The sequence below is a fragment of the Quercus suber genome, unplaced genomic scaffold, assembly GCF_002906115.3.
Source record: "Quercus suber isolate HL8 unplaced genomic scaffold, Cork oak 2.0 scaffold_506, whole genome shotgun sequence".
Lineage (NCBI taxonomy): Eukaryota > Viridiplantae > Streptophyta > Magnoliopsida > Fagales > Fagaceae > Quercus > Quercus suber.
In genome coordinates this window covers 95085-109689 of record NW_027069955.1, presented here as the reverse complement: position 1 = coordinate 109689, position 14605 = coordinate 95085, and the positions used below count along the sequence as shown (strand labels likewise).

The 14605-nt window shown below is 40.3% G+C and overlaps 1 protein-coding gene across 1 annotated transcript; it reads left to right on the top strand.

Annotated features, from left to right (window-relative positions):
* Positions 1-4669: 4669 nt before the first annotated feature.
* On the top strand, positions 4670-5254 carry LOC136063271 (uncharacterized). The gene has a single exon (XM_065763421.1). It carries the CDS (start codon positions 4670-4672, stop codon positions 5252-5254), a length of 585 nt encoding a protein of 194 aa, XP_065619493.1.
* Positions 5255-14605: the final 9351 nt, after the last annotated feature.

Sequence of the window (14605 nt, the reverse complement as noted above, 5' to 3'; positions counted from 1 at the left end):
ACCTTTTCTTCAGCAATGTGGGAGGCTTATATACCCTTTCCTGGCCTCTAGCCGTTGGGTAGTTATAGAGGTCTTTAATGCTCCTTTTCGTAACGCCTGAGGCCCTTTAGTGTGCCATTATTACCTTCCAACGGATTGTACAGTTGTCTCTCGAACCGTTTTGTCTGCATTGAATGGTCCGGATACGTTCGTCAGTAAAGAGCATGATTGACTCACCTAGCCTGGGTATGGAATCGTCCGTGTTGATGGAATCGTCAGTAAGTTCATGAACTTCGTCAGTCACTTCACTTATAATGAAAAGCGTACTGAAACTTAACTACTACCAAAACACTTACCTTTACCCTTTACTCATTAGAAAAGTTGGATAAAGTATAATAGAATTTACAAAGACAAAAAAAGAGTTCATAGAGAGTAAGAGAAGAAACATTGAAACAAATACTGGGTGGCCAGTAGTAGTACTTCGGTCTAACAAGAGTGATGAAGCGGAGCAGGTCTTCTATGGCCCTCTTCGGCGTGAAGTGTAGGCGTGGGTGCAGTGATACTATATCAGTAATAAAATTTAGAGGTCTAGGGGCATTTGGTAGTGTAGTTTGAAAATTGTTGTTTGTAGTTTTTTGAAATACGTGTGGGTAAAAAAGTGTGTTGAAATGCGTGAAATGCTATTTAAAAACTAAAAAATGTTGTTTGAAAACACAAACTAAACGGGCCCCTAGTTTTTGAAATTAGAACGATTTCATAAAATGGGTTTTTTTTCTTTTTTTTCTTTCTTTCAAGATTTTAAAGGGATAGAAATTGTACCAGTGGTTAATTTCTTTTTTGTTGATATTTGGACAATTGTACCCGGTCCAAGAATAGTTTTGTCCTTGAATATAAGTACTTATGGAATATGAGAGATAAGGGTCGGGGTTCAAGTTTTCAGGAATAAGCTTCACACACATATATTTTTAGATTATGATAGAGTATAATGTGTGAAAGATATTGGTCGGGATTCAAGTTTCTAGGAATGAGCTTCACACACATATATTTTTAGATTAGGATAGACTAGAGTATAATTTCTAGGCTATAATATATATATATATATAAAATTTTTATGGAAAATGAAAAAAAGTAATTAATTTTTTTAACAATTTTTTATATTTTCCATAAAAGTAATATCAAAACTTTCCTAAAATAGTTTATGAACAATTAACCTAAAACATTCATTTTAAGGACCCATTATCAACAATTGCCTAACTAGTCGTGGAGCTTGATGGTAGAGTTGTTCTCACTGTTTTAAAAACCGGACCGGACCGGCCGGTCCGACCGGTTCAACCGGGAACCGGATGCCAATCCGGTCCGGTTAAAAGTCCCATAACCGGTCAACAACCGGAAAACCGGCCAAAAACCAGTCAGAAACCGGGGTTGAACCGGAAATTGGAAAAAAACGGTTTGATGTTCGGTTCGGTTTTTAAAACCATGGTTGTTCTGGATCTAGTCCTTTCCAAGAATACCTCTAGCAAAAATTATTCTTCTCTCTTGAATGACTGCAGGTCCCTTCTTCGATGTTTCCAGCAAATCAAGGTCAACCAAATGCGAAAAGTTAATAACGGGTGTTCTAAGAGTATTGATATATAAACTATTTTTTAAAAAAAAATTATAGAAAAAAATAAATAAATAACTGAAATGTTGACAACTTTTTATAGTTACCATAAAAGTGATATTAAAATTTTTCTAAAATAATTTATTAACAAATACCCTAAGGGCATCCGTTAACCAAAGCCTCCAAATAATGCTAAGACCACAACTAAAGCCACAACTTTTTTATGTGGCAAGTTGTGAATAATGGATTTGTAAATTCGATCACTTACAACTCACCACTAAAGCAAGTTGTGGTACCTAATTTTTTTGATAGTGTCATCTTTATTGCACTTTTTTTTTTTTACTAAAATGAAAAGTACTTGTGCGCTTGGGTCTTGATTATAAGTAACCTTACTTCTTCTTTTCTCCAATTATTTTCATAATAGTTGATTTGGCAAGTTTTTATTGATTTCCATATAGGCCAACTACTAATATCATTTTTATATATATATATAACAATAACAACTTATCACCTCAATAGTTGTAAAATTTGTTTATTTACAAAACTTGCATAGGTTCTTGTTGTATATAAAAGGTAAAGGCCAAGAGGCTACAGAATCAGCTTTGATATTAAGAACTACACTGGCTACATATCTAGTTATAGATAGGAGATGGCTAACTTGAAAACGTGTGATGCAAAATATGATAGTAAATATCATTTAGTCGCACCAAGTCTACAAAACTCTCATTTTATGAGCTCTTAAGAGATAATGGTAGATAGTTTTATCCCCAATTCGTTTGGAAATTTGATTTTTAGACTCAACCCACAACTTATCACTTATGGTGGAAGATACCTACTGTGGGGGGTAAAAGCCCAACTTTATATATTGGGCTTAGGGCCCTACTTGAAGATTACTGTATGTCCGAAGAGAAGAAAGTGGTTGAGAAGGAATCCGTGTGGAAGAGATATTCCTTAAAATGAACGAGGAATGTAGTCCGAAGAGAGCACCAGTGATCCGAAGAGTTCATTCTCCTCGGATACAAGAAGTCTCGATCAAGCAAGTATCTGGAAAGTTCGAGTGATCTTCCTAACGACTTCAATAAGAAGGCTAAGCTTAGGGCATGCCTGGAGATGATAAGAACGGAGAAATATCTATAAAAAAAAGCTGCTACCACCGTGTTTAATGCATTGCAGCAACTTTCCTGGCCGCATTTATGTGGAGAAGACCTTGAACAGTGTAATCTCAGCTACCACCACTCATGGAAAGCTAAAGCAGGTACTTAACATGACATGTACTCAAGTGGATACGTAGATGAAAAATAAGTGTACGATGAAGATGATAGGGAAGGTATATAAAGTGAAGAGGCCTTTAATAATGGGAGATGGGGGAAAAAAGATAATAAGAGAGGAAGAAAATTTTACTGTAGCTCTATGAACTATTTTCACTGTTCAATCAATAATATTCCTCTTCGGACATCATTTTGTTTAGCTTTTAAGTTCGTTTTTACGTTGGTTCATTCCCGGTGATTATAGTTAACAGTTGCTAAATTCACAAATAACACAGCTCTTTCACCCACTCTCTACAAATTCATTGTTTTGGGTTTGGACTACAAATCCTAACCCTACAATTGGCACCGTCTGTGAGAAGAACTTGAGCGAAAGTGGAAGCAACAATTGATAATGGCTGAACCAGGACAACAACCAGCAGAAGCTAGGGCATCCCAACACGTAGACCCTTTTCTCAATTTGGAACAGAAACAAGATCATGAAGGTAGTATGCATACTACGCATACTGATCGAAGCCAGCCACATGGTGGAAGTCACGTGTCTCATGCAGAGAAGAGCCAGAATATGCAACTAGAAATTGAAAGGCTAAAGAGGGAGTTGCGCCATGCAAAGAGGAAACAGATTTCTTCACATTCTGATGAAGATTCCGGTGACGAACAGGATGTCACTTACAAGCAGAGATCTCGGACACCAATCAGTGAATCCTTTTCCTATGAAGAAGAGCATCATCGCAAGAGGCAACCTCGAAGCCCATCACATGGAGGCGTAGGGAACGATGCTATGAGCAAGGCCTTGAATCAAATCTCTAGGTCACCCTTTACGCGCAGGATTGAAGAAGCGAGACTTCCTCGGCGTTTTAACCAGCTGACCTTCACCATCTATAATGGTAAAACAGACCCTGTGGAACATGTGAGTCACTTTAATCGAAAGATGGCTGTCTATTCCAGAGATGAAGCTCTGATGTGTAAAGTTTTCCCCTCCAGTTTTGGACCGGTTGTAATGAGATGGTTTGACAGCCTAGAAGCAGACTCCATCGACTCCTTCAGAGAGCTCACTCAAGCATTTGGTTCGCGTTTTATCACATGCCGAAAAGTGGCCAAGCCCTTGTCTTCACTGCTATCCTTGAGCATGCAAGAGGGGGAGAACTTGAAAATGTATTCAAGTAGGTACTGAGAGATGTTTAATGATATGGACGGCAATTTTGATGGAATGGCCCTTAACATGTTTAAGCTCGGCCTCCCCACTGACCATGGGTTAAGGAAGTCCTTAACTGGTAAGCCAGTTACTAACATGCGTCAGCTTATGGACCGTATCGAAAAATATAAAAGAGTTGAAGAAGATCAACAGCAAGGGAAAGGAAAGGATAAGATTATCCCCCAGGAGATGAGAGATTTTAGGTCGGACTGTTACAATAACAACAAACCATGGAGAGATTTTGCTGGGTAGTCAGGATCAACAAACCTTCAAGCAGTTAACACTGTATTCTAAGAGCCAATACACCAAGTTTTGGAAAAGATTAAGAATGAACCATTCTTTAAGTGGCCGAATAAGATGGTGGGGAACCCTGAGAGACGTAATCATCATCTCTATTGTCAATACCACCAAGATCATGGGCATATCACAGAGGATTGCAGGAGCCTGTGGGATCATTTGGACCAACTAGTCTCCGAAGGTAAATTGAGACACCTCTTGCATCACTCTAGTGGCCGAGGAAGTCAGATGAACTCGAAGCCCTAAAGAGATGACTCTTCAAAGCCTCCATTAAGAACTATCAACGTCATCTTCGCCATACTAGGGAGAACAGTATCTTGGCCGTTCAAGGTTATGTTTGTAGCCCGATTACCCGTAGGGGACTTTGGCCAAGGTTCGAAGAGAGTTAGACCGGATACTCAACCGGTTTTAGGGTTCTCGGACGAAGACAAGATTAGAACCATCCAACCCCATGACGATGCTTTAGTAATCACCCTCAGAATTGGAGGGTATGATGTGAAAAGGGTAATGGTAGACCAGGGTAGTACGATAGAGATAATGTACTCTGACCTCTACAAGGGACTGAACCTAAAACCTGATGACTTAACACCATACAATTCTCCCCTGGTTAGTTTTGAAGGAAGAGTTGTCACCCCGAAGGGCCAAATACGATTACCCGTACAGACTGGCTCAGAGGTAGTGGAGGTGAATTTCATTATTGTAGATGTGTATTCCCCTTATACGGCAATTGTAGCCAAACCTTGGCTTCATACGCTAGGGGCTGTTTCCTCTACTTTACATCAGAAAGTTAAATATCCCTCCGAATGGCAAGTTTGTGAAATCCGGGGAGATCAGTCCGCGGCCAGACAGTGCTTAGTGGCTGTCATCCAGCACAAGCCCGAAACTAAGTTCTTGGCCAAGGCTGAAAGGGGTTTATAGCAGTTAAAAAGTCGGGTATCGCCCGCTGAAGATCCAGACAAGGGCGTTAGATGTGAAGATTTAATAAAAGTTGTTAGTGGAGACAATCCCAAAAGGTTCTTTCAGGTCGAATCTCAAATGCCTCTACAGGAGAAGGAGGAGCTAATAGAGTTCTTTAAAAGAAACCTTGATGTATTTTCCTGGAATGCTTATGAGGCCCCAGGGGTGGATCCAGAATTCATTTGTCACCATCTGAAGGTCAACCCATTGATTACACCTAAGAAGCAGCCTCCTCGGCGCCCATCTAAGGAGCACGCTGATGTAGTAAAAGAAGAAGTAGCAAAACTCAAACAAGCTGGAGCTATTAAAGAGGTCTTTTATCCTAAGTGGCTAGCAAACACTGTGGTGGTGAAGAAGAAGAATGGGAAATGACGAGTGTGTGTAGACTTCACTAACTTAAATAAGGCTTGTCCTAAGGATCCATTCCCTATGCCAAAAATTGATAAGCTAGTAGATGCCACTGTCGGCCACCCTCGGATGAGTTTTCTGGATGCCTTCCAAGGTTACCACAAAATACTGTTAGCCCTGAATGATCAGGAGAAGACTGCATTTATCACCTCTATAGATAACTACCATTACAAGGTGATGCCCTTTACTTTGAAAAATGCAAGATCCACTTACCAAAGAATGATAACGAGGATGTTTGAGCCACAGTTGGGCAAAAGTATCAAAATTTATATAGATGACATGGTGGTGAAAAGCAAGATCATTTCTGAACATATAAAGGATATTGAAAACATTTTCGAAGTTCTAAGAAGGCACAAGCTACGTCTAAACGCCTCCAAGTGCTCATTTGGTGTGGGGTCAAGCAAGTTCTTGGGGTACATGGTGACTCACAGGGGAATTGAAGTTAACCCCAATCAGATAAAGGCCATCCACAATCTACAAGCTCCTCGAAATCCCAACGAAGTTCAGAAATTGACCGGAATGACAACTGCTTTAAACCGATTCATCTCTCGATCAGCAGATAGATGTAAACCTTTCTTCGCGTTGATCAACAAATGAAAAGGGTTTGAGTGGACTGAAGAATGTGCTTCAGCCTTTCAACAACTTAAAACTATTTGGCTCGGCCACCAATTATGTCTAGTCCTGAACCAGATGAGGTTTTATTTGCCTATATTGCGATAGCTCCTTGTGCTATAAGTTTAGTACTGATACGAGTGGACCAAGGTGTGCAAAGGCCAGTTTATTATGTGAGTAAGTCATTACACAAGGCCGATTCGGTACCTGCCGCTGGAGGAAGCCATCTTGGCAGTAGTACTTGGTACACGGAAGTTGCCTCACTATTTCCAAGCACATACGGTCGTTGTGCTCACATAACTTCCGCTCAAAACCGTACTCAGAAGTGTGAACTACACGGGAAGGATAGCTAAATGGGGCACTATCCTAGGAGCTTTTGACATCAAATACATGCCCCGCACTTCGATTAAGGGCCAGGTTCTCACAGATCTAGTGGTCGAGTTCACAGAGCCTAGTTTAACAGAAGTAACAGTGGAGAAGGACATGGATGAAAAATCGATTGGCATAATTTCTCAACGAGGCCCATCACCCTGGGAAGTATATGTAGATGGTGCAGTGAATCAGAAGGGTTCTGGTGTAGGGTTGGTGTTAATATCTCCAGAGAAGATCGTTATCGAAAAATCAATAAGACTAAACTTCACGGCCACAAATAATGAGGCCGAGTACGAAGCTTTACTGATGGAAATTGCTATGATTCGAAGAATGGGAGGAAAATTAGTGGAGGTGTTCTCGAACTCGAGATTTGTCGTTGGTCAAGTACAAGGTGAGTTTGAAGCGAAGGATGAAAGAATGCAGGAATACCTGAGCCGAGTTAAACGTCTACAATCGGAGTTCGACTCTTTTAATTTGCTGCACATCCCCAGAAATGGTAATGCACATGCTGATTCTTTAGCCACATTCGCTACCTCTTCGGCGCAAGATTTGCCGAGGGTTATCCTCGTCGAGGACCTGCATAAGCCTATAGAGGCAAGAAGAGAGGTAGCCCAAGTTCACCAAATCAGGGCCGAACTCAGCTAGATGGATCCTATAATTAAATTCTTGAAGGAGGATACTTTGCCCGAAGAAAGGGGCGAAGTTGACAAAGTTCAGAGGAAGGCGACTAGGTTATGGCTATCCAATGACCAAAAATATATAAACGCTCCTATTCAGGACCGTACTTATTATGCATGCATCCTAAAGCGGCTGAGTTACTACTAGAAAAGCTATATGAAGGAATCTGTGGGAGCCACACTAGAAGTAGGTCCTTGGCTCACCGAGCCACTACCCAAGGTTATTGGTAGCCAAATATGCAAAAATAAGCACATGAGTATGTTAAGAAGTGCGACCAATGTCAACGGTTTGCCCCAAACATTCATCAGCCAGGGGGAACCCTTAATCCGCTATCTAGCCCATGGCCTTTAACTCAATGGGGCTTCGATATCGTGAGTCCATTCCTTAAAGCCGCAGGAAACAGGAAATACCTTATGGTCGGCACAGATTATTTCACCAAATGGGTCAAAACTGAACCTCTGGCCAACATCAGAGACGTAGATGTGTAGAAATTTGTGTGAAAGAATATTGTCACTCGGTTTGGGATTCGGACAATGGCCTACAATTCGATAGCAGAGCATTCATGAATTATTGTAGTGAATTGGGAATCACAAACAGATACTCCACCCCTGCCTATCCCTAGGGGAATGGACAAGCAAAAGCGGTTAACAAGGTCATAGTTAATGGATTAAAAAAGAGACTAGACGATGCAAAGGGCAAATGAATGGAAGAACTGCCATATGTACTGTGGGCATACAGAACTACACCTCGTAGGTCTACTGGAGAGACCCCATTTTCAATGACCTACGGAGCTGAAGCTGTCATACCTCTAGAGACTAGGTTCCCAACTATGAAAACTAGTTCGTTCAGTCCGACCGGCAACAATGAGCAGCTAGAAAAGAGTTTGGATCTAATTGAGGAAAGGAGAGAAAATGCAATGGTCCGATTAGCACATTACCAACAAAAGCTTAGGCAGGGCTATAATGCCAACGAAAAGCTAAGGCCTCTAGAGCCTGGCGATTTGGTACTCAGGAAAGTTGTGGACACTGCAAAGAACCCAGCTTGGGAAAAGTTAGGACCCAATTGGAAAGAGCCATATTGTATTACTTCAGGAGTTGGCATTGGGGCATATTTCTTGGAAGATTTGGATAGTCATGTAATACCATGCCCCTGGAATGTAAACAACCTTAAAATGTATTATTATTAATCAAGTCTTTACTTTAATCAATATGCCAATTTATTATGTAAAGTTTTTGGACCTCTCCTAAATGTTTAAATTTAAATCCAATCATGCTTGAAGTTCTCAGACCAGATGATTTGGGTTAGTTAACACTCGTTTACAATTCTCCTAAGTGTTTAAATTTAAATCCAATTATGTCTGAAGTCCTTGGACCAGATGATTTGGGTTAGTTAACACTCGTTTACAATTCTCCTAAGTGTTTAAACTTAAATCCAATCATGCTTTAAGTCCTCAGACCAGATGATTTGGGTTAGTTAATACTCCTTCACATTTCGCCTAAGTGATTAAACTTAAATCCAATCATGCCTGAAGTCCTCGGACCAGATGATTTGGGTTAGTTAACACTTGTTTACAATTCTCCTAAGTGTTTAAACTTAAATCCAATCATGTCTGAAGTCCTCGGACCAGATGATTTGGGTTAGTTAACACTCCTTCACATTTCACCTAAGTATTTAAACTTAGATCTGCTTACGCCCAAAGTCCTCGGACCAAATGATATGGGTTAGTTAACATTATCTTATAGTCATTATTAAGGTTTAAATTTAACAAATCATGCCTAAATAACCTCGTCTTATAATCTTAAATTTTAGAATAATCCGAAATCAGTGCTTAGCAATATTCCTTGTGGATATTTGAGAAAACCTGTAATACCTTCACATCATTCATTGCATTCAATGTTTGTTAATAACTTTTGCATGACCTACTTCTTCCAGTATTTGAATAAGGTGTTTGCATCACTGGCACGATATCATTGCTAAGTCTGCCTGTGTTACTGTAGTTACAAGCTAAAGTTATTTACAATAATAATAAGTATCATAAGATGTGCAACGAAGACACTAAGAATAAAAAAGAAACGATTTCATTGATCAAAAAAAGGTAGTTCACAATTCCTTACATAAAATAATAATAATAATAATAATAATACAAGTATGAAATAAAAACTCCTAAACATCTAGGCCTTCTCCTGAGGGACCAAAGGGTCAGTAGCCTGACTGGATTGAGCAGCAGCAACTTCTGGGGCTTGTTCCTTAGACTCTGGAAGGGACTTCTCTTTTCCCAAGTCTTTGCCCTTATCTTGGGGAGCCTCAGTTGGCTTGCTCTGGTCACTAGGTTGACCAGACTCCTTAGGAGCCTCAGCGTTGATAAGAGGGACTTGGCCACTCAAGGACTGCTCTGAAGCTTCTTGGGGTTGTGCTAGGGGAGAGGAGTCAGACCCTGGGAGTTTACGAATATCAGGATCGTAATATATACTCCCAGGTTACCTCAGATCAAATTTCGCAGAGACCCCAGCAGCGTCTAGCGCTTTTTCCCAAGTTATGTCGCAATACTCTTAGCTAACCGCAACAAATTGCTCAGTAAGGTTGGCTTGGATCTCCTCCACCCCTAGCTTATACGCTGCCTGCCTTTCAGCCTCGACCGCCTTCTTGGCCAACTGAGCTTTCTTCTCGGCCAATGTGGCAGTCTCCTTAGCTTTCTGAAGCTCAATCCGCAGATCCTTCACCAGCATTCTTTCTGTTTCCAGATTGATCTTGGTCAAATTTAGCAGTTGGCGTTGGTCTTCGGCTTGCTTCATGGCATTTTGGAGACCAGCATCTAGGCTGTTCTTCTCCCTGGTCACCTCTTTCAATTGCTCAGACAGGTGAGCAAAGTCTTCCTTTAAATTACCCAGCAACTTTTTTGCCTCAGACTGGGAGTAGGCCTCTGCTTGGGCTTCAGTGTAGACCTTTTTGTTCCACTCCTCAGCCACATAAACCTGCTGGGTAATCTGCGTAACAGAAGGAAAAATTACAATATTAAAAAAAAAAAAAAAAAATCATCAGCCGAAGAAGCGGATTAATTTACTTACCATGGCTAAATTCTTCTTTAGGGATAGAAAAAGTTCATACTGGCTGAAATGCCTGTAAGAATCCATGTCTCGTGGGAGGAGCAGTGGTTGCTTCAAAGCCTCAGCAACGAGACCTGCCCTCCCCCTATCATAATTTCTGAGAGAAGTTTCCCAGAGGATTGGAGCACCATCCAACTCCAGCCTTGGGAACCAGGTGCGAGGTCCTCGACGCACATCAGCCATGAGGGCGTTATCACGGCTCTCTGTAGACGAGGCCCTTTTGCTTCGGTGGTCTTTGGCCACTTTCTGTTGTTTGGTTTCTTTCGGAGGCACTACCTCCCTTTCTTCCTTGTCGGTGAGGGGTATTTTCTTTTTCGAATCTGGCAATGGCTTGGCGCCGAGATCCAAAGGAACTTGAAGAGGTGGTGGAGGAAGACTAACAGCTGGCTGAGACGTACTAGTCTCCTTGGGCCTAGCTTTTTTACCCCTATTCTTCATCAAATCCTTTAAGCTCGCCATGTCTTCTTCTTCTTCTTCTTCTTCTTCTTCTTTCGAAGAGTCTTCTGGGAAAGCTGTTATTAAAACAGGTGGGCGGACGCTAGACTGCCTATCAACTTCCTCCTCGGCGTCCGAAACATGTATCACTTGAACCTCTCCTGAAGCCTCTCCTCCAAATGTAAACTTATCAATTTGCTCCTCGAGTGAAGAAGTCGAGGAAGCAACACCTTCGCCTTCTGCTGCTAGTTCGAGGGGAATCTGTTGAACCGGCTGGACGAGCATTGGTACACCCTGTGGATTTGGATGTGGCATAGAGGCAAGATCAAATGGTGCCAAAAAATTACGCCAAGATACGTCTATTCGTTGGAGCCGATAATCTCCTTAAGTGATGGCGTTGCCGATCGGCTGAAAATCAGTTGATTTCGGCGTGAAACCAAGAATGAGAGGAACGGACTATAGCTGCCCGTCCTCACTTACTAAAATTTTCGCTCGTAGTAAGTAGTTGAGCGCGTGGACGTTCGTAAGGCTGGGCCGAGGAGAAACGTGATCCTTATCTGTTAACACCACAACGAAACTTAGTCAGAAACTCAAAAACAATGATACGAAGAGAAGGCAAATTGTTAAAAAATGGAGATCCTAAATCTATTGTTAGGAAACCTAAATCTAACATTTTTCACCTGGTTCTCCTGGCTGGGTCGGGCAATGAAGACCGTCGTGCCACGCGCTTGAGATGATCAGATAGTCGTCTTTCATCCCTTTGTTGGACTTGGGAAGGCAGGAGACGAGCCTAACGATGTCGGATCAGGATTTAAGGTAGTATCCCGCTCCCTTCTGGCTATAACACTCGTACATGTGTACTACGTCAAGCCAGGTGAGCCCCAGTCCTAAATGATGTTCAAAGCGCCAATTGCCCCTAGGATCCTAAACATATTAGGTGCACATTGATCAGGAGAAGTCTATGGTTACAGAGATAATTTTGGGTGATAGAACCCATGGGGAGAGTCATTCCTCCCTCTATGAAGGCTATCATAGGGATTACGACTTCCCCCTTTCTTCAGTCGGTTAATATCTTTTCCGGGGGACAATACCTCAGGTTTATCCCCTGTGGTATGCCGTATGTCTCCTTAATTCCTCTATTAAGGCAGGACTATCGACGAGATACTGAAATCTACCCATTTTTGGTTAACTAGAATAAGGCACAGAATAATAACTGGGAAACGAGAACTTGAAGGCCAAGGATGCTGGCCGAAGAGAAGACTAAAGACTTGAATAAAGGAGAACTTACGCAAACTAAATCGGAGAATGATCCTTGAACTTGGAGAGAGATTCTTGCAGATTCTGGGAAGAACTAGGATTGATGACAGGGAAAGCTTTGGAAGTTTGAGTGGCTGAGTTTGCTGAGAAATCTGAGAAACTGTGAAGTAAAGGAAAAACATTTTCCTTCAAGGCTTTATATAGGGGGGGTCAGAAAATGAGTGGCAATTACCCTGCCCAAATTTTGAGGGAAAATGCTGTCCGTTAGATCAATGGCTCACCGTTGGATACCAAAGACATAGCGCTGCCCAGAGCAATTAATAGCGCTTCGTAAATACCGAAACGTCAGCAGATAATGATGAAGCGCCTAAATCTATGCTCGCACGTGTAAATTCAGGTACTTTTCATATTCTTAGCAATTATTTTCTGTGATAAGTCAAAATCCTACTTTTTCTCCTCGGATGCGAGGGAAAAATTAAAATTTTGAGGGGCTATTATGGGGGGTAAAAGCCTAACTTTATATATTAGGCCTAGGGCCATACTTGAAGATTATTGTGTGTAAGAAAATAAGAAAGTGGTTGAGAAGGAATCCGTGTGGAAAAGATATTCTTGAAAATGAATGAGGAATGTAGTCCAAAGAGAGCATCAGTAATCCGAAGAGTTCATTCTCCTTGGATACAAGAAGTCTTGATCAATCAAGTATCTAGAAAGTTCGAGTGATCTTCCTAACGACTTCAATGAGAATGATAAGCTTAGGACATGCTTGGAGATGATAAGAACGGAGAACTATCTAAAAGAAAAAACTACTACCACCGTGTTTAATGCACTGCAGCAACTTTTTTGATTGCATTTATGTGGAAAAGACCCCTGAACAGTGTAATCTCAGCTACCACCACTCATGGAAAGCTAAAGCAGGTACTTGACATGACATGTACTCAAATAGATACGTAGATGAAGAACAAGTATACAATGGAGATAATGGGGAAGGATGCTATATAAAGGGAAGAGGCCTCTAATAATGGGGGATGGGGGAAAAAAGATAATAAGAGAGGAAGAAAGATTTTACTGTAGCTCTATGAACTGTTTTCACTGTTCAATCAATAATATTCCTCTTCGGACATCATTTTGTTTAACTTTTAAGTGCGTTTTTACATTGGTTCATTCCCGGTGATTATAGTTAACAGTTGCTAAATTCACAAATAATCCAACTCTTTCACCCACTCTCTACAAATTCATTGTTTTGGGTTTGGACTACAAATCCTAACCCTACACCTACCATCACGCCAAGGCCTAACTTTAAAGGGTAAGTATCATTATTCATACAAAAAATTAAAGATAATAGGAGTCTATTTGGAAACAACTTATTTAGCTAAAACTAAAAATTTCTTGCTAAAAATACTGTTAATAAAATTAAAAGTTAATTGAAATAGTATAGTGGAACCCATGAATAATACCAAAAAATGTAATAGGGTCCATGAATAGTACCAAAAATAAGTTGAATAGTAACAAAAATAAACTAAATAGTAAAATAAAATAAAATAAACTGCATTTTTCAATCAATGCCAAACGCAACCTAAATATCGACAATCCTATATAATGTAAAAGTTAGCAACCTCTTTTAGAGTGGATTTAATCAATGAATTTATTGATTTATTCTAACTCTCTTCACATGAAATCATTCAAATCCGATTTTGCATCTTTTGGCTAAATTGATTTTTCAAAAAGTCCCTTTACTTTAACTATTTACTATTAAAATATGAATAATGCTAGAGATATAAAATATTTTACAAAAAATTTATCAAACTATTAATGTGGTAAATAATTATTGGTAAATGAAAAAGTGATATTAATAGTAAGTTTAGATGAAAACTAATAAAAAGTTGGTCATATCAATATTTTGTAAAAATATTATAAAATAATTTATGACAATAACATTACTCTTAAAATATAATATACATCTCATTCTCTATTTTGCAATAGATTTTATTAAAATAGTCTTATAATATTCTTTTTCTTTTTTCTTTCCATAGATAAAGAGATTAGAAACACAATTCCAAACTCAGACCACCCAATCATCACCAAAACCCACTCTCCCCACACTCATCGTCACTTCCTCCCATAAAGCCTTGGAGACCTTCGAGCTTCAACCCTAGATTTGAATCCATACAAATCTATCTATGTTTTTGTCTCGTCTTCATTCAAACTCAAGCCCTTTCTCTGTCTTCAACCCTCTTTGTCTTTGTTTTGGTTGCTAATCCTAGTCTCTGTTCAAACTCAAGCCCTGAACCACTTCACTCCCGTTACTACATTCCGATGATGAAACAAATTATTTCAAATAGAAAGCGATCTTGATCCCAAAAGCACATGAAAGAAATCCTGGGCCAACATGCCAGTGAGACAAGGGGCATATGCGCCTGACGCATGAGATATCTTTTCCCCTAAAATA

What these genes read in the sequence shown, in the direction of transcription:
- LOC136063271 (XM_065763421.1), top strand. Translation starts at nt 4,670, where the DNA reads ATGTTTGTAGCCCGATTACCCGTAGGGGACTTTGGCCAAGGTTCGAAG.